The sequence below is a fragment of the Amblyomma americanum genome, unplaced genomic scaffold (genome assembly GCF_052857255.1).
Source record: "Amblyomma americanum isolate KBUSLIRL-KWMA unplaced genomic scaffold, ASM5285725v1 scaffold_173, whole genome shotgun sequence".
NCBI classification, from domain to species: Eukaryota; Metazoa; Arthropoda; class Arachnida; order Ixodida; family Ixodidae; genus Amblyomma; species Amblyomma americanum.
Window position 1 is genome coordinate 14,919 of NW_027526645.1, and position 25,080 is coordinate 39,998.

General features: G+C 47.0%; 2 protein-coding genes and 1 long non-coding RNA gene across 3 annotated transcripts; 2 read left to right on the forward strand and 1 right to left on the reverse strand.

Moving 5' to 3' along the window:
• Positions 1-1,836: 1,836 nt before the first annotated feature.
• LOC144112471 (uncharacterized) lies at positions 1,837-10,143 on the reverse strand. Its single transcript, XR_013310267.1, has 3 exons — positions 8,591-10,143; positions 7,205-7,332; positions 1,837-2,021 (listed from the first exon to the last, which is right to left on the reverse strand). It is a non-coding gene; the product is annotated as an uncharacterized LOC144112471 (long non-coding RNA).
• A 286-nt stretch (positions 10,144-10,429) lies between these two features.
• Positions 10,430-12,798, forward strand: LOC144112470 (uncharacterized). Its single transcript, XM_077645301.1, has one exon. It carries the CDS (start codon positions 10,885-10,887, stop codon positions 11,284-11,286), a length of 402 nt encoding a protein of 133 aa, XP_077501427.1. The 5' UTR covers positions 10,430-10,884; the 3' UTR covers positions 11,287-12,798.
• A 6,136-nt stretch (positions 12,799-18,934) lies between these two features.
• On the forward strand, positions 18,935-24,183 carry Oseg6 (intraflagellar transport protein Oseg6). Its single transcript, XM_077645302.1, has 2 exons — positions 18,935-22,878; positions 23,554-24,183. Exons 1-2 carry the CDS (start codon positions 19,066-19,068, stop codon positions 23,878-23,880), a joined length of 4,140 nt encoding a protein of 1,379 aa, XP_077501428.1. The 5' UTR covers positions 18,935-19,065; the 3' UTR covers positions 23,881-24,183.
• Positions 24,184-25,080: the final 897 nt, after the last annotated feature.

Sequence of the window (25,080 nt, forward strand, 5' to 3'; positions counted from 1 at the left end):
CCTCTGGTCTTGACTAGTCGAAATAGCCAAATTTTGTCATGCCACAGCACCGAGAGTAATGGCGTTTTTGAAATTCTAAAAAACTGATATGGCTATTACTAATGGGCGGCTACAAGTCTCTAGTTGCAATCATGTGCCTATTGGTAATAGTTAAAAAGTTAACTATTAGAATTTAGTCAATCACATAGCTAGTTAAGATGATTCGCCTGTTTTTTGACGTTCGCCAACAGTCATATTACTATGCCGCAAATTGCTTCTCGTTTCCTCAAAAACAAAAATTGGTGATCACTTTCCCTGAAACAGTTGGTATATATACATATGTGCGTTAAAATGCCACGCGGCTAGGGGCTGCAATACGGTAGCGCAAGAGCGCAATCACGTGGTTTTTAAATTTCGCGGGCTTTCTTTAAATGGTGTAAAAAAGGATCACGTAGAAGATATGCAGCTACAAAAAAAACTGGATCAGTTGTTTCGTAGCCCCCTCTACAAATTAATGACACGCATGTGACCCTAAAGTGAATAATAATTTTTCCCATATTTAATCTCAGGTAATTATTCGGATTTTAAAAATATTCTGCGGAGTGCCACACAACGGGAACCAATATGTCGTTGGTTTCACCGAGCTACGGTGCGCCACTTAATTCTTTTAATCTTTGGTTCAAGTTACGTGAAATACCCTGTATAAACCAAAGCATGATGGTAACTGCCCCCCCCCCCCCCCCCTTGTTTCTGAGGGGGCGCTCCTATCTTCCATCCATACATCTACCCATCAAGGCTCACTGACATCGGCAGGAATGATTCGGAACAAACCAACGATCAGCTGATGCAAACACTGTCAGAGCATGTGAAAACGCGTGCACTGATTGGACAGGCTCTTACGAAAATTTCTACCTAGTTTTAATTAAACACTTCTTGACTTTCAGCAATAAATTCATTTGTAAAACAATTCAGAGCGTACAATATTTTTGTTGAGTTAAAATTGACCACCCTATTCCAATTGACTATTAACTCCACTCGATAGATCCAAATTGAGATTTTATCGACTGGCAATACACATTTAACTGACTGTTTATAAACCTGTAATTTACATTTAATTGCATGTCTATTAACACTCATTTCATGTTATATTGCCTGTAAGTTAACATTTAATTGGCAGTTTATTACCTGCCAATTTTTATTTAATTGATCTGCAGTTCACATTTAACTAACCGTTTATTGAAAGGTCTAAACGCATCCAGTCAAGAGTTTATTGGGTGTTTATTACCTTGCCACAGTGTTCCGAGCAATATATATAGTGCATCCACTATGTGCGTGTGGTGATCTTAAAATTCCAATACTGTGACACTCTTACAAAAAAGAAAATTGGCATTTATCGTGTCCGGTGTTCCAAAAGCGGGATTTTAGACATGGGTTCTGCGATGTGGTGTAGTGTGTTTTCATCTGGCGTGACCTGGCCAGCTCATACCAGCTCTGGCGTGCTTTTGCTTACTGTTTCCTGGTGTGGTCGGCGTACCATTCTGGTGATGACGTCTAAGGAAGGAAGGATCCAGAAAGAAATTTGGAACCTAATATGCCTTTATAGTGATGCTCAATGTCTGGACATACTATCGTGAGCAAAATTAAGAGACCGCCACAAGTGTATGCTGAAAAACGTGCCAAATTGCATACGGGCGTCGGTATTGACAACAGGATTGCTTCGTCAGGCGGCACCCGCATGCAGTTTGGCACAGTTCAGTGCACGCTCACAGGGGTCTCTTATTTTGAGCACGATAGTAGATAGGAGCATGCACATAATTACGTGATTCGTGTCCTTGCCAAGCATGAAGAGCCAGCATGTATTGAAAGAAGAAAAAAGCGCTCACATTTGCCCAAGAGCACCCTTAGCTTTATTGGTAGACGAAAGCAGCGGTTGAGTCATGCTGGAGGCCCCTTGCGTCATAGCGTGCATCTTTGCCTAGAAAGTGAAGTATCTTTCACTGCCTTGACGGCAGCTTGAATCCAGCTGTGTGTAGCCACAATTCCTGAAGATTAAGAGACAAAAATTATGTTTATCATGAAATACACCACTATAGTGATCACAGTGCAAAGGTAAATAGCAAGTTAATAAATAATAAATGTCATGCCATTAAATTTAGCGCAGTGATGCAAACATGTACTCCACACTCAATATTCCATTTAGGCACGGGTATGTAGGATCACTCACATTTATGCCTCCTGTTATCTGAATTTTCCACACACCCTTCTTTGCAGACAAGTTTTTAGGCAAGGCGGTTTGGTTCTCAGGTATAACAGCATACAGTTCACAACGAACAGCACACAAGCACAGCCGCTGGACTCGCAACTGCTTCTTGTACGAAACGACAATGGAGTACATAGCCTGTGCTGTTCATGGCCAGAAATATAAAACAGAAACAAAACTGAAGAGTAAATAAAAATGAGACAAGTGTTACTTAACACCTTATCTGATACTAGAGAGTACATGCTATAATGAAGTAGTTAAAATAGTCACTTTGCAATTGTAGGCAATCAACACAATGTTACTTGCATAGTAAATGCACCTTTTCTTTACACAGAAAGCTTTGAGCAGCTCTCGTGCAGCTTGGTTTCTCGTTATGCACTGCACCTTTACATGAGAGGATCTGGTTAACAAGTCCAAGATCCGCAACATAGTAATAGGTGTACTTCATTAGACCTTAACATACCTTCTGAATGACCCCGCATGATTTGCTGCAAGAGCACAATTTTGCCGACCATTGTTCACATTTCGCGAGGAAGCTGGCATGCCTTTTCCCTATTTTCTCACTGAGGGCGGCCTAGAGCAAGTTTGACTGGTGACAAAATTCAACCCAACAGTTGACAAAAACCTTCAAATGGTGCGTAACACTATGCATGTAAAAAGACCATTTCAGGTGCCAATGCCTTGCAAAGTTCCCTTCAGATCTCAGCTTTGACGTGCTCATAAAATAGAGATGCTGTGCTCAGTCTTAAAAACCAACTGTCATGACTGATGCAATTTGCTACCCTACTTCAATGGTGAAGTCTGTGGCTGAGAGTATCCTCCAAAATACGGAATCTGGCACAAAAGCTGAAAAGCAAAGGAAGGAGCACTGAAAACTGAAATGGTTCTCTACCTGCACGGTTGTGCACACTGTAGAGAAAGCTGACAAATGGCATGAAGTTCTACTCATATTTTAGCCCCAGATTCTCGTTAATGTGAGTCCCAGTATCCTAACGAAAGCAACTAAATAGATATTACTGCGGAAGAAAGCGTAATAAACCCTTTGTGTAACACTCGTATGTAGTCGCACAAACAGTCTGCCTTCCTTGCAACAATGCATGTCAAGCAAGAAGGTCATTGTGTTAGTCACCAATCATGCACAAATTAGACAGAAACCAATAATGTGCAGTTATGATAGCAAAGCATGTCCTGCACTTGTGAACTGAATTTATGTAAAGATAATACTCTTGGCAACAGTAGGCATTGCCATTTATGGCAGCTGCTAAAAAAGGAAGCAGGCTCCTAGATGGTGCTGTAGAACTAAATATTCAAGCTTCAGTAAAATAGATTTCGTTCAGTAATATGAACACAGGTAGAGAAAGAAGCAAAAAGAAAGAGAAGCTAGTTCCTTTCAACATGCCTGCTACAAAAAAAGAAGAGAAAAGGCACAGAGAAATGGACAAGTGGAATGGTGCACTATGCGACACAATAAAAAAAAAACAGATGAAAACAGGACACAAAGAATGCATTAAATGTGACCAACATAAAGACAGCAAGCAGCAATAAACACTGCTGCTTTTGTAAATTGATAACACTGAAATGTGAAACACCTAAAAAAATTTAAATGTGATAAAGCAGGAACTGTAACACAAACTAACGACATACTAGCAGACAGAGGAAGTAGAAATAGTAATGCAATATCCAGCACTACAACGCATTGGCCTTCAGAACAAAACATGATGGCCTTAGTCACGTCAACTTGTTGGGCTAGTTGGTAAGCCATGATCTCAGAAGAACCATCACAAAATGGACAACGGAAAAGATAGGAGTACGACACGGACAGAGGCACCGAACTTTCAACTTGAAAGATGAAAGTTCAGCGCCTCTGTCCGTGTTGTCCTCCTTCTATCTTTTCTGTTGTCCTTGTAGCATTGGTTCTTCTGAGATCAAGACGCAGAGCCATGCAAGACAAGGCAGTTTCTTAGTGTGGCAGAAGCATGCCTAGACTCTAGTATTTCTAAAAACGTGTATGTTACAAGTCAAGTCAAATGATTCGTTATTGCTATGCCATTTTTCACTACAACCATCGCTGCTAGGTGCATGAGAAAAAGAGGTAATATTATTGCATGTTTCTTTTTTCCGGTTTGCTTTTCTTTGTACTTGGCACTATTCTATTTCTGAGTATGTGCAATACAACCAATCTATTATGGAAAACTGATAATGTAAACAGTTGTGAGTGCAGCAGGCATTCATGCCTTATATGCTGTTCTTTTTAAGTTTTGTTTAACCATGCCACCAGGTAGCAAGCCAGAAAGCTGAGTAAACCAGGTCACTACAAGCTCCTTGTGGAATATATGTGTATTAGAACAAGTATACGCACTGAAATAGTAAAAAAAACACCAAACCTCACTGAGGGAACGTTTTGAGGTGAACATGCAGAGTGATGCAAATATGACTACTTAGCATGCACCATTTTCCATTTACCACTTTCAGCCTTCCTGTGCATAGACTTTGTGAACAGTAGACAGTACTTATTTAACACTCGGATCTGGGGGCAGTAAAAATATTGTAAATACAGTGAGAGGCCATACATAGCAGCCAGAATAAAATACGTGCCCCCTTACGAGAGAAGTTGTCAGCAAATCGGGTCCAAGCAAGGCTTACAGTTCAATTACTTTTTCAGCTGCACTATAAAGCCTTTCATATTTTGCCCCTCAAGTGAAATCACATGCCTTTGTTGGAAACATCTCTGAGGAGTGCCATGTGACACTGACATTACAGCAGAAGGATGGCAAGAGTTATTCTACTGCTACAGCTGTTTATGAGGAGTGCTACGTGACACAGGTATTAGAGTGAAAGGATAATAAGGTTGTCCCCCTGTTGTAATATCGCCTTAAAATGCTGCTGTGTAGCCCCATCACTTCGTACTGAGCATAAAGAAGTACGGAAAGCTGAGCAAGTTGGTTACTGTTATTTATGGTAAAACAGCACGGAAAAAACACGAGGACGGAACAAACACGATGACACGAGCGCTGACTTTCAACTGGTGATTTATTACGTACGTGTGTACATATACTATTCCCGCCAAACACTACACAGAACAACAAAATATTCAAGAAACACTGCGCCATCACTGAACACATTAAATCTACCTTGCTGCCAATGCATGCTCCAAACAGGTGATTTCGTGGTTAGCCAATGATAATGAGGGCTTGCTAATGCATGCTGCACCCCCCTTGTCAATATGATATGCCTCTACTAGTTCCCTTACTATCTGATCTTTATGTTTGAAGATGACGGATGTCTGATGAAGCAATGGGGCGCACGTGTGCTTAGGTTGCCTGCAGTGCAGAGCCAAATTCGAACCGGCTGCCCTGTCCGAAGAATTGTGATGCTCCCTCAGCCGTTCGTTAAGACATCGCCCAGTATGGCCAACATGCCACCCACCGCATGAAAGGGGGATCTTGTATACTACACCTTCGACGCACTCAACCCTCCTCCCTGCGTGTGCTGTGGTACAACCACCACCAATCCTCCTTCCTAGTAGGGACTCTCGCTTCCGCTGCACAGCTCGGCAAATGTTGCTTAATTTTCTGCGAGACGAAAATACAACATCAACTAGAAATTTTCGCCCCACTTTCTTCAGACAGTGTGATAATGCATGGACGTAAGGGATGACAGCAATCTTCCGGCGATTCGAGACCTCATCTTCCTGAGGAGCACGTCCATTTGTCAAGGACTTGCTTTCGCCACGGAGACCGTTAACCAAGGTAGGATACAATTCTTGGATGTGGAGCTGAGACTTGAGCCCGGACATGTATGCTGGCTGTATTCGCCTCGTTCCGTCAAGCCCTACTCAGCTTTCAGTCTGGGCACTCTAAGCTGGTAAAGGATGGCATCGCCCTGTCTTGTGTTCGCGCCGCCCTCAACAAGTCGTGTGTCCATATCATTGAGGAAGGTGTGCAAGGCCAGATTTCTAGGCTTAAGGACACTGGTTTTCCTGAGGCAACTATCAGAAGGTTATGCGAAAGGCTGATGGCCAAAATCAAATCGGAGCATAAGCGTGCTCCTCAGGAAGATGAGGTCTCGAATGGCCGGAAGATTGCTGTCATCCCTTACGTCCATGCATTATCACACCGTCTGAAGAAAGTGGGGCGAAAATTTCTAGTTGATGTTGTATTTTCGTCTCGCAGAAAATTAAGCAACATTTGCCGAGCTGTGCAGCGGAAGCGAGAGTCCCTACTAGGAAGGAGGATTGGTGGTGGTTGTACCACAGCACACGCAGGGAGGAGGGTTGAGTGCGTCGAAGGTGTAGTATACAAGATCCCCCTTTCATGCGGTGGGTGGCATGTTGGCCATACTGGGCGATGTCTTAACGAACGGCTGAGGGAGCATCACAATTCTTCGGACAGGGCAGCCGGTTCGAATTTGGCTCTGCACTGCAGGCAACCTAAGCACACGTGCGCCCCACTGCGTCATCAGACATCCGTCATCTTCAAACATAAAGATCAGATAGTAAGGGAACTAGTAGAGGCATATCATATTGACAAGGGGGGTGCAGCATGCATTAGCAAGCCCTCATTATCATTGGCTAACCACGAAATCACCTGTTTGGAGCATGCATTGGCAGCAAGGTAGATTTAATGTGTTCAGTGATGGCGCAGTGTTTCTTGAATATTTTGTTGTTCTGTGTAGTGTTTGGCGGGAATAGTATATGTACACACGTGCGTAATAAATCACCAGTTGAAAGTCAGCGCTCGTGTCGTCGTGTTTGTTCCGTCCTCATGTTTTTTCCGCGCTGTTTTACCATGAGCGTAAAAGTTGCAGGATTTGATGTCACCCTATTGAGAAGAAACGCACATATATTATTTCAAAGGGGAATGCTAACATATGCCGTCAACACTCTGATTTGAAGCAGACTAGTGCAACACACTGATTTCAACACCGAGGCCTAGAAAAACACACTTTAGAAAACTCAATACATACATGTGCTCTGCAATACACGTTGAACGGGCACAGACAAGGAGAACAGCCCCACATTTGGACAGCGGAGACATCGTCTTCAATGACAGCTCTTCTCAGGCCTCTTCACTATTGAAGAGCAGGCACTTCACCTGCAAAACAACATAATTTCAATTTCAGTCTGTGTATTGTCTGGAAGATGAAGTACCCACATTGACTTGCACTTATGGGTAACTGATGGCCTTTCACACAAACACAAGGCTAAGTTTAAACAGATGAAAGCTCACTTGCTCACACTTGTTTCCACGATAAGCTCTACAGTGTTTAGGACTCATGAAAAATAACTAATCCGCCCATCTAAAAAAGGTTAGATGGGCGGATGAGATTAAGAAGTTTGCAGGCAAAGGGTGGATGCAGCTGGCAAAGGATAGAGTTAATTGGAGAGACATGGGAGAGGCCTTTGCCCTGCAGTGGGTGTAGTAGGGCTGATGATGATGATGATGAAAGGGCTGTGTGAAAAGGCTACAATGCGCACATATTTTCGGACCGGTTATTCTTCAACGTCCACCAATGATTTTTTCATCACGCCTGCCACTAAAAGCATTTTACAGCTACACTGATCATTGAATAGGCAGTTTTCTCGTTGGGGAAGCCGCATCACTCCTCCATTTAAGCGAATACGAGCCCATGTAGCCTGTTACTGTCAGCGGCTTTTTGAGCTTGTAACACACCATTGCGAGGCGATTGCACTGACTGTCCAGCCTTGGGGTACGATGTGTTCATTCTGCTTTTGATTCCAACGCGATTAACCCCCCGCCACCGTGCCATGTCGCTTGGTCTGGTGTTGCACATTCCGCTGCAGCGAACGCGAGTCGATGTCGTATCGACCAGAGTAGTACATCGGATGTCGAGCCCTGACGCGTACTCATGCAGCGTCAGAGACCGACTGGCGCGCGCTACCGGCAACCAAGGCGGGCGGTTAGCTCAGCTCGACAGCCGGTGTAATCATCTCGCATAGGTGTGTTCAAAGCTCACTAAGCCACATCATGAAACTATATCGACGCGTATACGCGCAGCACATAATGCAACGCTAAACAGGCCAAGCGGCGTGCGCTATCGGCAAACCGCTGCGAGCGGATAATGAAAAACATGCGTGCAGGCAGCAGCGCACAACCACGCCGAGCAACGACTTTTGGTTATTTTCACGGCGTTCGCGTCGAAACAATTACATTATGAACACAGACAAGCCAGGTATTTAGTGACTCATTGTAGAGTGCATTTTGCCAAATCAGAAATAACCGTGCACAATGTCGACGGATAACAAACGCGACAGCGCCTCAGCCCTTCCATTATCTTAGTGCTAGCTGGTTAATTTGCGCGGAGGCAAATTGCGCGCATTACGGGACTTACCTGAAAACGAAGACTCGGCGCCTTCCAGTTTCCTTTCTTCTCTTGTAATGCGGTTCCAGCAAGATAAAAGACGCAGCGGCTTCCATTCTTGAAGTCCAACGTAGTACTACAGTAAAGACAAAAAGCCAGCAGGCTTCCCGGCGCGGTCACTTTTTCATGAAGTACACGAAGGGCTGGAAGTTGTTCTACAAGCGGCGCCGAAAACTACGATCGCCAGACAACCCAAACACGAGTTTGCAGCAGCGATTTTGAAATCAATAACACAAAATCATCTCCGAACGTCAGAACACAAACGGCAGCACGGACGGCGTGGTCACGCAGTACCCGGATGACTCTTGTCCTGCCACGTGACCCGCCAGCCTGCGCGCTTGATTTGAACGACGTAAGTGGCGTTAGGAGGTCCGCGAGGCCTCGGGCGCAGGGTACATGTTGCAGTAGGTGTGCTGCATATCGGTCTCTCAATTGGTGGGCTGAATATTGGTCTCTCAAGGCATTTTAGCATCATGTATATTTATACACCATGCACCAATCAAGATGATGCCATCAGACCAGGTGTTTCAGAGAAGACTAAAAAAATTCAAATATAGCAGCGGCGAAAACAGGTAGATGTCAGCCACGTCGAGCACAGGCACACGCGGCGGTAGCAATAGACTGTGTGTTTTCCTCATGCTAGCAAAAAAAAAAAGACAAAACTGTGGGATGTCCGTGAGCGTTTTGCGATGCTCGCGAGAAGTGACCATGTAGGTGCCTTATTTTCTGAGCCGGTGCCGCGCGTCCAAATGTAACGTCGTCGTCAAGCGCTCCGATGCCTACAACGCTGGTAAATTGGTTGCATATTTCTGAATGCTCCATTAAAAAATATGTTTAGTATTGTTTAGATATATTACGAGTATATTCCTGAATACTCCATTAAAATATCTTTCAAGACGATGTCGTTGTCTTGCATAACAAGTTGATAAAGCAGCCATAAAACCACAAATCGATGCATATCAGCCTACTCGGACAATAGAGCGGTTTGAACGCGTAATTTGTTGCCACTTAATGTGCAAGTGCACACGCGCCCGTGACACACGCATCAAACGAAAGCGGAGTAAAGACAAACGTACAATTTCTATTGCAGGAAATGAGGGGGTACGAACGTGCCTCTGCTACACCACACTCGCGGAACGTGACGCGAAAGAGATGCTGTCGAGTTTACAGCGCAATGATAACAGACGCCGAAAAAGTATTGGCACGCGGAGTCTGCGTACGCGCTTGTCGGTGACGCAAGGGCCAAAACAAAGCGCTTGCGAAAGAGCCCGCCAAGCTGCGGCAGCAGCGAACGAAGTGCTTTTCCAGGAAAACTGCAGAAGAACTAACATTCAGAAGCGCCGAGATAAAGAAGACGCAAAGAGCAAGAAGCTGTGAAAATGGTAGAAGGAAGGCAGATTGGGCGAGTTGGTGTCCCATGGTAACAAGAAAATTCGAACAGCGCTAGACAGCAGGACCAGAAAGAGGTTACAAACATCCTCCACCTGTCTAGCGCTGTTTGAATTTTCTTGTTGCGGTGAGAATGGGCGGCTCGACGTGCTGCCAGCGCTGCTGCTACACGACTGTTTCGCCAGACGCCGTGTTTTGTTTTTTTTTCTTCCTCCACTCTTTCCCCATGACGTCAGGCAGGGTGCCTCGGGCAAGACAACAAACAGCGCGGCGGCCCCGCGAGGGGAAACGCGGGGGGAAGGGGCAGGGCAGTCCTCTCTCTTCCTTCACCTCTGCCGCCGCTGGAGACAAATCTCCACCCAGCCGCGCCGCCATTGGTCCACATCTCACTTGCACGTGACCTGTGACGCGGCGCGAGCATCCCCTGAGCTGCCGAACACAAACAACCCGTCTGCGTCTGCCATTCCATTCTTCGCCATTACGCAGGTGTCGAGGGCTCCTTCGCCGAGAAGGTGGACTGAACGCACGCTGACGTGGGCGCTTTAAACGGGCCGTGCTGCTGGAGAGGTTTTGCGAGGCCGATGCGTCGCGTGTGGCCCAGCTTTTGCTGAGCCTTTGTTTCGGACAGTGTCCCCTTTTCGTGTGGCGGCGTCCTCCAAGTCAAGTTGCCCTCGGGACTGGTCGCCATTGCCTCGTTGTGTGTTCCTGTTCTGTGCGCCCCTTTCAAGGTGGGTCACCCCTCGATTTCTGTTTCTGACTCTTGCCGGCCTAGGGCGGCGTTTCGATACTGAGCTGCGGTACTGAATTGGGTGACTACATCACCGCTTCTGTGTGCGCAATCAACTCGGCCGCCATCTTGTTCGAACGGGCTCATCATGGCTGCCCGAGCGGGACAAGTCGCCTGTCCGGTCGCCCAGGGACCTTCGCCACGTCGTCGTGAACGGCCGCCGGCTGGCAGTGCACCAGCGGTCAGCGCCACTCAGGCTATGCCGCAAAAGAAAGCCCCTCGCAAGAAGACGCCAAAGGCTGCGTCCCCGCCGGCTACCAAGAACGCTGGTCGGCACCGCAAGAGCGCTTCATCATCGCCTCCCTTGGGGCGCCCTGCGGGAAGCGGCAACTACGCTGGGCCGAAGTTCAGCGAGCCGCCTTCGCCGGGTGCTCTTCCCCGGCCGCCGGTCCAGTGGATGTCTTGCGGCGCCCAGCAAGCCGCCGCCCCGTCCGAGGTCTGCCTTGAAATTGCCAACCAGCTGAAGCTGCTACTCAAAGTGAACGCTTGAGGTGGAAGATTCGGCAGACCGGGGTGGGGTGGGTTTGGGGTGGGGGTGGGGGGGACTTTTCGTGGAGTGCTGACAGACTTGCCGCTGAACCGAGCCTTGGCGCTGCCACCCTTTGTTTTTGTTTGAATGTGGTTCTCGAGTACCTGGCGCAGACATTCCTGCGCTAACTCGCCGGTGGACCTTGCTGGCAGGTCGTATTACTAAGTATGGGTCTAGTCAAGAGGAACCTAGTTTTTTACGGAATGACCATCCTGCTTCCGACGAGGCAATCTTTTTGCATGCTCGCCGGTCGTGTGCATCTTTTGCCAGGGGATGTGATATTATTTTTATTGCCCCTGGCCACTCGGGAAAGCAGTTAGACTGCCAGATTGCACGGGTGGATGGATTTGTAAAAATTGGATCACTGATCATTTGACGGTCGCAACATTCCGCGTCATTTTGCATGATTGTATAAAAAAATTCATATGTCGACAATGCCCAAAGAGCGCGTCTGCTCGGCTACGCCGCGTCATTTTGCATGACTGTGTAAAAGAATTCATATGTGGACAATGCCCAAAGAGCGCGTCTGCTCGGCTACGCATTGCCAGCCTAGTAATTCCTCGACGTTCGGTAATCGCCGGTAGTCTCGTTGGAGACACATTCCATGGCTCATCCATATGGTGCTGACGGAGTTGTACTTTGTGGACACTCGCTGTGGCAAAGGAACTCGTTATTTCAAAGCAGTTTTGCTAGCGCGCGTGCATGTTCTCTACATGCCGCTGTGGACTTGGAAGTGAATAGCCGGCTTGAGTACTCTGCCAGACCAGTGTCAAGCACTGCCCTGGCATGAGTGCACCGTTTCGCGAGGAATGGCCCTTGTCCCACCCTTTGGCGCTGAAGGGCGCAGCATCATGGGGACACTTGGCAGAGGTGACAACGCTAGCTCCAAGACTCGTTCCGGGGTATCATACGCAGCCTGCCAGCAACATCCACCGGCCGCAAGCTTTGTGAATGCTCATGTAGCTTTGTTTTGTAGTGACACCAAGCTCCCCGTCTGCGTGTAGTCTTCGTCCTCGCAGTGTTTTTCACAACAAACAAAATGGGTTAAAAAAGACATTTTTTTTTTTAAGCACCTAAAATTTGGCTCATCTCATGGTCAAAATTTTTCTACTCTGTCTCTTTCATTCCCCTGATATCCTTTCCCCCTTTTCCCGGGCCCCTTCGGGGGCCCACCATTGGTGCCTGGCAGACTCGCAATGCGCCACCACCCCGAGCCCTCTCATGCACACCTTGTGCACCAGGCCACCGCAAGAGTGCTTTCGAGCACGGTGGCCGAAGCAAGAAGCCGTCGGCAGAAGACGTCAAGCCAGCGCGGTAAAGGTAACTGGTATTTTGGTGAGTGCCCACATGTTTCACTCTGCCCTTTGTTTCAGAGTAGCCGACTGTCGACCTCGTTTATTCAACTGTCCGGCGACTTGCTGTTGCAGTGAATGACCCCCCGTCTACTTAAAATAAACGCCTGCTTGCTTTGTACACGAAGGCTGGGTTGGATTGATTCCTGTGGCAGCGATCCATCGCCTGCCTTGCGGGCAAGGGCTTTTTCTCTTAATTAGTAATAATAATAATTGGTTTTTGTGGAAAGGAAATGGCACGGTATACGTCTCATATATCGTGTCCGTGGTGGACACCTGAACCGCGCCGTAAGGAGGGAGGGAAAAAGAAAGGAAGAGGTGCCTTAGTGGAGGGCTCCGGAATAATTTCAACTACCTGGGGATCTTACTGACATCGCACAGCACACGGGCGCCTTTACCACTACGACTTTGCGCCGTTGGAGCTTCCTATTAACGCATCTATTGCTGTCCCCTCACCTCTTTCATTTCCCTTCTTCATACTGCCTTCTATCCTGAAGTTCCGCTGCCCCAGCTCAGGTGCTGCCGATGGCAGATGCCGGGGTGAGCAAAAATCTAACTTCCTTTTATTATATTTTTGATTAAACGCACACTACTTACAAATGAGTTGCACAGTGGCGCGGTACTGAAACGCAGCAAGTGTGCCGGTATCTGCGTCGGGGTGTTTCTACCAAAGCTTCCATCCCAGTTGAAATGATGGTGTGGAGGTGGAACATACTAGGAACAGTGATTATTCATGGTTTTTTCAAATTTCTGTGCCTCTACATTTCGTGTTGAATTTTGGCCCCGATTTGCTGTGCGCAGACTGCGCTTGTACTGCTAACGCAAATTACATTAAGCTGCGATTATACAGGGACTTGCGTTTTTATGTGCCGGATTTTAAAAAAATTCCTGTGCTCAAAGTACTGGCCGAATCGAGAGCAAGCACCGCTCACAAGGTAGAATATCATTGCCTATGTTGCTTGAGATCTAAATAAATATCGGTACTTGCCTGTATTTGGTGGAATTAGCGAGAAACTGTTCTCGGCTACGAGTACAGTTATTGCAGACGCGAGCCAAGCAGCCGGTCTCACAGGCTGCTTGGTTCGCGTCTGCGAAAACTATTCGAACCCGGGAACTCCGGATCAGTAGCCGAGCGCCCTAAGCACTGAGCCACCTCGGCGGTGTGTCTGTTCTCGGCTACGAGTAGTAATAATTGGTTTTTGGGGAAAGGATAGTTTATGGGGTTTTAACGTCCCAAAGCGACTCAGGCTATGAGAGACGCCGTAGTGAAGGTCTCCGGAAATTTCGACCACCTGGGGTTCTTCAACGTGCACTGACATCGCACAGTACACGGGCCTCTAGAATTTCGCCTCCATCGAAATTCGACCGCCGCGGCCGGGAGCGAACCCGCGTCATTCGTGCCAGCAGCCGAGCGCCGTAACCACTCGGCCACCGCGGCGTCTTTTTTTGAGGAAAGGAAATGGCGCAGTATCTTCCTCATATATCGTTGGACACCTGAACCGCGCCGTAAGGGAAGGGATAGAGGGAGTGAAAGAAGAGGAGGTGCCGTAGTGTAGGGCTCCGGAATAATTTCGGCCACCTGGGGATCTTTGACGTGCACTGACATCGCACAGCACACGGGAGGCAAAACGCTAGGGCGCCCATGTGCTGTGCGATGTCAGTGCACGTTAAAGATCCCCAGGTGGTCGAAATTATTCCGGAGCCCTACACTACGGCACCTCCTCTTCTTTCACCCCTCCTTTATCCCTTCCCTAACGGCGAGGTTCAGGTGTCCGCCGACATATCAGATACTGCGCCATTTCCTTTCACCAAAAACCAATTGTTATTAGCCGAGAACAGTCGGCGTCCTCGATAGTAAATTTACTACGCGCGCTATGAAAAGTGGCTGCGAAATGGGAATTCAGTTCGAACGCTGACACGTACAGCACTGCAGAAATGCGTTTCATCAAAATCTAATGAAACGGATTTCTCCTCATATAGAAAGATATTTTCGAGTGTGAAAAGCGTGCTCTCCCCTTTCCTCATAGCGTCTTCGTGCCTTCCTGTTCAAAACACAATTCTGCTGCGGCATCTGGGTTTTCACGCCGGCGGGCGTGTAGCCATGGGAACCACTCTGAGGGTGGTTACCGTGGGAGGAGGAGGAGAAAAAAAACTTTATTTTGGCCAGCACTAAGCCCTAGAGAAGAAGAGCGCTTTCTCCGCCACGGCCCGCTGATGATCTGCCGAGTGTAGCCAAGTACTCCACGAAGGAGGGGGAAGGAAATAAGGAGAGGTAATGGCAGTGTTACATGAGTAGAGTGTGTGTTCTGTGTCTGCCTTGATCTCTGGACAGTTGGGACAGTGAGATGTGTTACGTCATCCGAAGTTGTAGAGCATTGGTGTGGTGAGGGGAACATTGCGAAGGACATATGCTTGTTGAGTGCGGGGCTGGTTTGGGTGAAATTGTTATAACATTCTACTAGATTGTCATGTAGGTGGTTTTCCGGTAGGCTGCGTTGCATACTGTATATGGCTTTGCTGGAGTCGGTATAGATCGATGTTGATGTTAGTGATCTGGTGTTTAGTGAGTAAAGATGCTTCCTGTATGGCATATATTATCGCGTTTCTAGAGTGGTTATGTTGGGAATGTTGGCAAATGGCCCAGCTGTGGGGGTGAATACGCGTATGAGTCCACATTAGACCGTGTCGCGTCCGTGTATATAGTTATACATGTGCTGTCTCTGCGGTGATGGTTTCCATGCGCTTGACGTCGACCGTCATGTTTTTTTTTTTTTTGTAGCAGAGGAATGTAGCATGATCCGTCTGTGACGTCTGGTGCGACACGCGCCGCCCGAATAGAGTCTCGGCTATGATAGCCCGGCGGCGGTGACACCGCGCGCCTAGAGCGGCAGGCTGTAGATGAGCGCCAAAAAAAGCCTATGTGTGGAAAGTCACTCTCGTATTCTCCACGTCAATATAACGTGAAATAAAAAACTACAGCTGTCGCTGAATCTCGCGGTACACAGTGGTAATTACCATCCTGTGATTTTTTTAGACACCCAAAGAAACTACATGCCATTATATCAACTTTGAACGCCTACAAGAACTGCAGCTGGAAGCTGGACTTTCCATGCTTTGCGTGCTCCTTCCACTTACGCATCGCGCAGCGTTGCAGGTGGCATCCGCACTAATAATCGCACCCTGGTGATGACGTCGGCACATGGCATGGTTTCGGGAGGCTGAAGCTAACGTGATTGCTACGACCAATGAGCAAGCCAGAGAACGCAGAACTATGACAGTAGTGTGTTTAGGGAATTTTGAGAAGCAGGTCAATCGGCTTATATATATATATATATATATATATATATATATATATATATATATATATATATATATATATATATATATATATATATGCGAACGAAAACAGTGATTTAAATAAATCACTGTTTTCGTTCGTGTCTATTTAAATCACTGTTTTTTTTCGTGTGTCCCTGTTCTGCATGACATATTTCTGGATCCGGGAAGACTTGACTTACATACATGCACACGCACACATACAGGGTGTTCCTTATCTGTCTCTGGGCTGCAAAAAATTCTGCGCAAACCACTGATCTATTTTGGCTCAAGCACTGAGCGCAAGGTAGGTTATGATAATTTGTTTTTCGGTAAATAACTTAATATCCGAACTTGCCTGGACTGCCCGGAATCGATGGAAATCTGGAGCCGTCTGCGCGCAGAATTTTTTTTCATCAAGGCGAGCGTTTGCCCCGCCGCGGTGGCTCAGTGGTTAGGGCGCTCGACTACTGATCCGGAGTTCCCGGGTTCGAACCCGACCGCGGCGGCTGCGTTTTTATGGATGAAAAACGCTAAGGCGCCCGTGTGCTGTGCGATGTCAGTGCACGTTAAAGATCCCCAGGTGGTCGATACTATTCCAGAGCCCTCCACTACGGCACCTCTTCCTTTCTTCTTTCACTCCCTCCTTTACACTTCCCTTACGGCGCGGTTCAGGTGTCCGACGATATATGAGACAGATAATGCGCCATTTCCTTTCCCCCAAAAACCAATTATTATTATTATCAAGGCGAGCGAGATAGCCGATTTGAGAGGCTGTGCCATCTGGCGAACTGCGATGCAACCAATATTCCAGCTCAGAGCTCGGGTAGGTCTCGCAGTACCCCAGATGGAGCAACCTGTCAAATCTGCTGCTCCGATCGCCTGGACGAAAATTCTCCGCGCAGATGGCTGCAATTTTTCGCCCATTCCGGACAATGGAGGCAAGTTCTGATGTTTAAATTCTTTACTGAACCACGTAAACTACCATAAGCTACCCTATGGTCTGTGCTTGAGCCCAAACCGGCAAGTAGTGTGTGCGCATGTGCGTGCGTGCAAAGTTATGTACCCTTTCAACAAGAAGCAGATTCCTTGCTCGTTACACAGCGAGGGCCCGCTTGTCCCCTGTACCAGCAGTGCGATCTATCAGGTTCCGTTTTAACGCGACAGCATTAAGAAGCTCGTGTCGCAGAAAAGCCGGTGTCGTCGGCGTCTTTGGCCGTGAGCGGAAAATGGCGCATCTCAGTGGACACCTGAACCGCGCCGTAAGGGAAGGGATTTTAACGCGACAGCGTTAAGGATTGAGTGATTGATCGATTTATTTATTGATCGATTGATTGATTGATCGAGCAATTTTTCCTTACGGCGCGATCCGTGTGTCCAGCGAAAAATGTGAGACAGGCGTCATTTCCTTCCCTTAAAACCAATTGTTCATTTCATTTTCCTTCCCTTACGGCCCGGTTCGGGTGGCCGCCGAGATATGTGTGACAGGCGTCCTTTCCTTAAATTGTCCAACGGGCCACGCGTCGCGCCGAACGGGCGATGGCGTTCCGTGTACTCTCGCCAACGCTGCTACACGCTGAGGCTTAAGCGTCCTCCAATTTTATTGTGGGAATGTGTACATATATAGGACCAACTGGCCAATGATTGCACACCCCGATTCCAAAACTGCATTGGGACAGAAACGCTAACCAAAGGGCTGGACAGCTGCTGAAATGACGCGGGTAGGAATTGAAAAAAAAAAAAATATCAAGGAAAGTCGTACTTCGATGAGGTACAGTGAACTAGAAGATCAGGTGCGGTTGTCAGTCCAACAATAATTCTTCCCGTTGCTTCTGGTGTACGCAAGGTAACGTCTTACGCCCACTCCTATTTTTGATCTTTATTAATTATTTACAAAGTAGCGTTGATGTTTCATTAAGACTTTTTGCTGACGACTGCGTGATGTACAGTAACGTAAATACAATTGATGATCAGGTTAAATTAAATTTAAACCTGCAAAGAATAGTAAAATGGTACAACGACTGGCAGATGAATTTAAACCTCAAGTCTGTGTTCATGTCAGTAACACACTATGGTACCTGCGACGCACTATGCGCAGTGCTACTCCGAACGTAAAGTGCCTCGCTTACAAAACCCTAGTCAGACCGATAATCGAATATGCTAAAGTGATATGGGGTCCTCACACAGCAACTAATTGTCACAAGATCAACTCGTAGGATTCAGCGACTCGCTGTAAGGTTTGTCTTTAATAAATACCGCCGAAACCATTCTTCAACAGATCTCTGCCAACAAGCCAAACTACCAATGCTAGAAACCAGAACCAGATATGAAAGACTAAAAACTCTTTACCTCATTATCAATAATTATCTTAAAATAAATGAGACTACTTGGAGATCAAAACTAATGAAACATCGTGTCATCGTCATAGTAAGTTTATCCTATTACCGACTATAAAAATAATTGTTTCAAGTTTAGTTATTTTCCCCGAACTTGTAAAGACTGGAACTCTCTTCCAGATTCTGTTGCTCGGTCGTCATTATTAGGTGAATTTTTGTGCCACTTAGAAAATTTCATCTATTCCTCTCCGGCCCGTTCCGTGACTCGGAGTTGAACCTCCGGGCCGAAGCTGAGCAGCGCGGCCTCCCACTGCGATTGGGTAGAGAGCTGCAGACTGTTCGACGGCTTGTCTTGATTACATGAGTATGGCATGTGTGGTGTGTCTGCATTATGGTGTTCACAGAGAAAACAGACGGGACTAAACTGCTCTGGGAACCATATAGAGCACATGTACGGATTAAAGAAAGTGTCCGTTTGGAGCTGCCGCCAGCTGACTTGTGTTTTACTTAGCGATCTATGTGGTTCTGAAAGATATGTCTTTCTTTCTTGAAGTGGGTAGTAATTTCCTTGTAGGTTGTCACTCGCTCCTTGGCCGACCTGATACAGTCCCGAGACGTGTCATTTTAAACCTCCCGCCCCACTCCGGAAGAAAAAAAAAAGGCGACGCTGCTTTCTTCCGTGTCATGGAACGCTGCCTACTCAAAACTGTATCGGGCCACGGCGCATAAATATTACAATGTTTTCTCGTAGCGCACAAGCTAAGGCAGCCAAGGCGTCCGCCGCTCGGGAAGGCACGCCGTCTCCCATGGCAACGTCCCTTGTTTACACAACGGCTGGCTACCGAGCGTATATCGGCGCGAGCATGAAGGCGGTCTTCACGCTTCCGGAGAAGACGCACGGTCCGGGACCGGTGTTCTTCACGTGGCAGAGGTCGAGCGGAAACTACCTCGTGACGACTGGCTACGATCAGACGGTGAACGTGTACGACCGTCACGGCGACCGGAAGGACCAGATCAGCCTGCCCGGCATGTGCTCCGGGCTGGGCTACGACAAGGATGGCGACACGCTTGGCATCATCACGGACCGATCGGCACGGCTGTTTTTGTGGGACGCAAACACGCAGCAGCTGGCCCAGGTGGACACTGGCCTTAGGGATGTGCTGACACTGCTGCTGTGGGCCAAGACGGGGCCCTTTCTAGCCATTGGAACCTCCAAAGGGAATTTGCTCATTTACCATCACCGATCTTGCAGGAAGGTACCCATCCTGGGGAAACATGCCAAGAGGATAACCTATGGGGCTTGGAGCCAGCAAAATATGTTGGCTTTGGTTGGAGAGGATAATGTGCTGACAGTCAGCAACCAAGAAGGTGACACGCTATGCCAGACGACACTTAAGTCGGAAGCCACACTGGTGCAGTTCTCATGCATGAAAAAGGACGAAAGGAGCACGGCTGAAAACACGGTTAGTCTGGTCCTAAACAAGAAGACTCTGCTTCTTCTCGACATCTACGATCCAGAAAATCCCTATGTTCTTGCATTCCAGGAAATGTATGGAAAGATAATAGAGTACAAATGGTATGGAGCAGGCTATATCCTTCTAGGATTCACAAATGGCTATTTTGTAACCATCTCAACAAGTCCTAAAGATATTGGCCAAGAGATGATGCAAGTTCGCTGTCACAAGCAATCATTGTCACACATAGCTATATGCCTATCCCAAAACAAAGTGGCATCCTGTAGTGACAATATTATCAAAGTATACGACCTTTCCGATTTGCAAGACGTGCAGTCCGTTGTTACAGTTGATGATGTGCGGAAGATTGAGTGGCTTGACTGGTCCGATGATGGGCAATTTTTGGGAGCAGGAGGTGCAGGCGGCAGCTTGCACGTTTTCCTCACAAAGCTGCCAACCTTGGGAAACAGCCTTGGCCATCGTTTTGCTTATCTCACTTCGCTTACCGAGGTGACCGTGGACAGTGTTACAGAGCCTGAACTTCACATGACACTCAGAGTGGACATAGAGCCCAGTTTTATTGCTCTAGGGCCGTTTCACCTAGTTGTAGGGATGAACAACCATGCTTGGTTCTATGCACTCGGTGACAAGTCAATGGTACCACTTCATGACAAGGAATACCTTGGAACAGTGAGAAGTATGAAACTGAATGGCGACTATGCTGCAGCTCTTTTCGATGGCAAACTGCAGCTTCAGCTTATAGAAACTGAGAACAGTGACTTAGAAGAACGGGAAAGTAAGCTATTTCCAGATTCTGCCCAAGGCCATGTCAAAATTTTGTGCCATACAGTTACAGAAGACTTTGTCATATATGGCACAGACACTGGTTTTATAGAGTTTTTCTTCCTTGAGGATTGGACTGCCATCAACAGGTATAAACACTCCAGTGGAATTCGGCAGCTCCATCTTGATCCATCGAACACTAGGCTGGTGGTCCTGGATGAAAGGTTGCAGGGGTTTCTGTACAACCCTGTGACTGACCATGTAATAGACATTCCAAACATACCATCTGCTGCTAGGGGTGTTTTCTGGGACCAACACCTGGACAACAGAGGTTGCTTTGTTGTGTTTGATGACATTAATGCCTACGTATACATGTATGTTTCATACACAGTGGTAGGGGCTCTTGTAGAAACCATCAGGAAGGTGAGCATTCCTTCTGGGCAATACCCACTACTCCTGCATGATGGAAGCTTGACCTGTCAGACACAGAGTGGGAAAACAGCACTACTGCTCGTCACTGGAACAGAAGACAAAGGCAGGGGCACAGTTGCGCAGCAGCGGCAAGCACTTGACGAATACCTGAAATTGCGCAGGTTCAGTGATGCTTGGCAGGTGTGTGAAACCTTGAATTCAAAAGAAGACTGGATTGCATTTGGAAACAGTGCTCTGTCTAACTTGGACGTTGACCTGGCTATTCGAGTTTTTCGGAAAATCGGTGATGTTGGAATGGTGTGGTCACTACGAGAACTGTGTGAAATCGAGGACAAAAGTCTTTTGGCAGCTTATCTGGCCATGTTCAAAGGAGATTTTGGAGTTGCACAAGAACTCTTCTTAGCATCAAGCCAGCCAGCAGCTGCATTACAAATGCGGCGCGACCTGTTACACTGGGAACAAGCATTGCAGCTAGCAAAGCGCTTGGCACAGAAGCAAATACCTTTCATATCAAGAGAGTATGCACAGCAGCTTGAGCTCGCAGGTGACCATGCCAGTGCATTGACCTACTACGAGTCTGGCATAACCAATGATTTAAGCCACACAGACCATGACAAAGCGTGCCGTGCTGGCTTGGCACGGACATCACTTCGATGTGGAGACATCCGAAAAGGAGTTAAAGTTGCAAAGGAACTAGACAGCAGACTGCTCCTGCGAGAGTGTGCAGAAATTCTTGAGAGCATGAAGCAGCACCAAGAGGCAGCTCCTCTCTATGAGCAGGGAAACTACTATGACAAAGCAGCCAACCTCTACATAAGACTTAAAAATTGGAGCAAAGTTGGTGAGCTGCTCAAGCATGTCACGTCACCAAAAATATATGCTCAGTATGCTAAGGCTAAGGAAGCCGATGGACGCTTTGCAGAGGCAGCTAAAGCATATGAGCAGGCACACGATATTGAAAACGTTGTTCGTATACAACTGAACACTTTGAACAATTTGGAAGAAGCAGTTCGACTAGTGAAAGAGAGCAAATCAACAGAAGGTGCAAGGCTTGTAGCGAAGTTCTTTCAGAAGTTGGGAGACAGCGTTTCTGCGATACAATTCCTCGTACTCTCCAAGTGCTCCGATGAAGCCTTCCAGCTAGCCAAAAGCTGCAAAAAGATGGATGCCTATGCAAATGCCATTGGTGAGAGTGGGTCACCAGACGACTTCCATAGTATTGCTATTTACTACGAGGAAGAACGTAACAACTTCGAAGCCGGTAAATTTTACTTCAAGGCTGGTCAGTACAAGCAGGCCATGAAGCTGCTTCTAAAGGCAACCACTAAGGATGATGATGAGCCAATCAACCTAATTGTGCAAGCTGCAGCAGCAGCTGCAGATGATCAGATAACCAGGCAAGTCATTGAGTTCCTCATGGGTGAAACAGATGGAATACCCAAAGACTTCAAGCATCTCTTCAGGCTGTACATGGGGCTTGGCCAGTACAGGGAAGCAAGCAAAACTGCTGTTGTCATTGCACGAGAGGAGCAAAATGCTGGAAACTACCGCAATGCACACGACGTCCTCCTCAACATGTACCAGGAATTGCGGAAGCAGCAGGTCAAGGTTCCAGCTGAAATGCACCACAACCTAATGCTTCTCCACAGCTACATTCTGGTAAAGGTGCACATTCGTCGTGGTGACCATATGCAAGCAGCTCGGCTGCTAGAGCGTGTGGCTAACAGCATTAGCCGTTTTCCAGCGCATGTTGTTCCCATTCTGACCTCAGCTGTGATAGAATGTCAGCGGGCTGGTCTCAAGAACTCTGCATTTATCTATGCCAGCACCTTGATGCGTCCAGAATATCGCAGCCAGATCGACACTAAGTACAGAAAAAAGGTATCTGCCATGAAAAGGCAAACATTGTTCAAGAAATCTGGAAGATACTCCCTATTCAAGCATTCGTTCTCTTTGTTCCATTCAACCTTCGTTTTTTTTAATCAGTTTTGTGACTCAACAAAAGAATGTGCTTGACCTCGAGTTAGAGAGGGTTTCAGCAGGGGAATTTTGACATAAATAAATTAAGTTGAACTACAAGAAAAAAAGTCGCCCACTAAAGTACAACCCCATGGCTACAAAGGAATAAGCTTTCCTTTGTAGCTGTATGGCTGTGCTCAGATGGACGCCAGAGGGAATTTTCTTATTCTTAAAACAAATGAAAAAAAAGACATGTATAACACAGCAAATCAAATATAATTGTCTACAGTTTCTTTCATGCTAAGATAATTTATGGCTGTTGCATACTTTTTGTATATTTTGCACAGATGCACACCTAAACAGCATGTGATCTTCAATATATAGTGCAAAAAACACTAGAAACTGGAGGAAAACTTTAAACCCATGCATACCTGACAATGGTATCCAGCAATGCTTGCCTCGCCACTCAACATACATTTTTCTCCTTTTCTTCACGCATGTTAATACGGGCATGCTGCACAAGTCCATGACACATTCACGGCCAATACCAGCCTGAAACGCTCTCCCTCCTTCCTTTTTTCCTCCCCAACTCTGAAGGTGGAGGCTATAGTGCGCAAGCCCCATCGGGAGCAAGAAGAGGCGGCCCACTCGCCGTGTCCCTTCTGCAGCTGCAGTCTTGCCGAGATGGAGTTGCTGTGCTCCCACTGCACGGCCAACCTGCCCTTCTGCCTGGCAACGGGAAAGCACATTGTAAAGGACGACTTCACACAGTGTCCGAGGTGCGGCTTCCCTGCCATCCACTCGCAGTTCTGTGCTGTGCTTGCATCAGAGGCCAGCTGCCCCATGTGCCTAGAGCCAGTGTCTGCAGACCAGCTGCAGCTGGCACAGTTTGAGCCGCAGGTGCACGCAGACACAGAGGAGTAGCTACTCAGCGGATTGCATTTGCCCTGTGCCCTCAGAATGCAAAACAATGAATCGCAGAAAGTTGGCAAAGATTACTTGTTAAGATGCAACAGAGTTGTAGCTCAGCATAAAAACCGTAAGAAGGCTTGTTCAGCAGTTATGCCCTTTGCAGAATTAGCAATACAATGAAATGGGCCAGTAGGCAATAAATGCTGTGTAGTCCTGCTATGAGAGAATCCAAATCTCTTGGGGAAGGGAAGCCCTGTTGCAATATCTGTCACACGTTTATTTCACATCCAAATAAAATGCCACTGGCTGAACCCGTATTGTCCTGAAGCAAATGTCATTTGTCACTTTAAAGCACACTCAGTCTTTGTATATTTACAGGCATACAGCCTCTTCAGCAAACGATAAAAAGCACTCTGCAAATACAACAGCCCCAAATACCTTGAGCCTAAGCTTGGATTGAAAAATACATCACTAAACAGTACCTACTCTAATTCACTTTTCCGAGCTGAATTTTCCTTTTCAAAGGCAAATGATGACAAATTAGAAGCTCTTTATTTATGTTCATATTTTATGTCAGAGAGATAAAAACAGCTTAACAAGCTTAATAATTCCTCGCAAGAAAAGGGGAGCAACATACACCTCTTTTAACGTGAAGCTTTTCATCCTGAAGAGGATAAACACTGCCATAAACCCAGAAGGACATAAACCTTTTTTCCTTTTTTATGCAGTGACAGGACAGTGGGATCTTACTACTTCAGTTCTTTTCGCTTTGTAAAAAAACAAACAAACTATAAATTGCGGGTATGGGATATGAGGAACACCGTAGTGGAGGGCTCCAGATTAACATAGACCACCCTTTAACGCGATCTGATATTGCACAGCACACGGGTGCGTTTACCATTTTGCTTGCATCTACACATGGCTGGTGCAGCCGAGATTGGACCTGGCTTTGTCTGCTAGCTTCAAGTAATGAACTGGTTGCAACCATCCCAGTTCACCTAACTTCTTCAAGACCAAGGAAATGTGTAAAGGTGCTTTTCACATCAGAAGCAGATTCACGCGCACCACTTGGAGGGGCCGGTTCTGTTTGCACAATGCATTTCTTGAACTTTCCTTGCTTGAAAAAATGGCAGTAAATGTGGTTTCTCCACGGAAAATTATTTGCTCCAAGAAGGGGGAGTGGGGCACGTCGTCTCATGTGTTTTGCACACC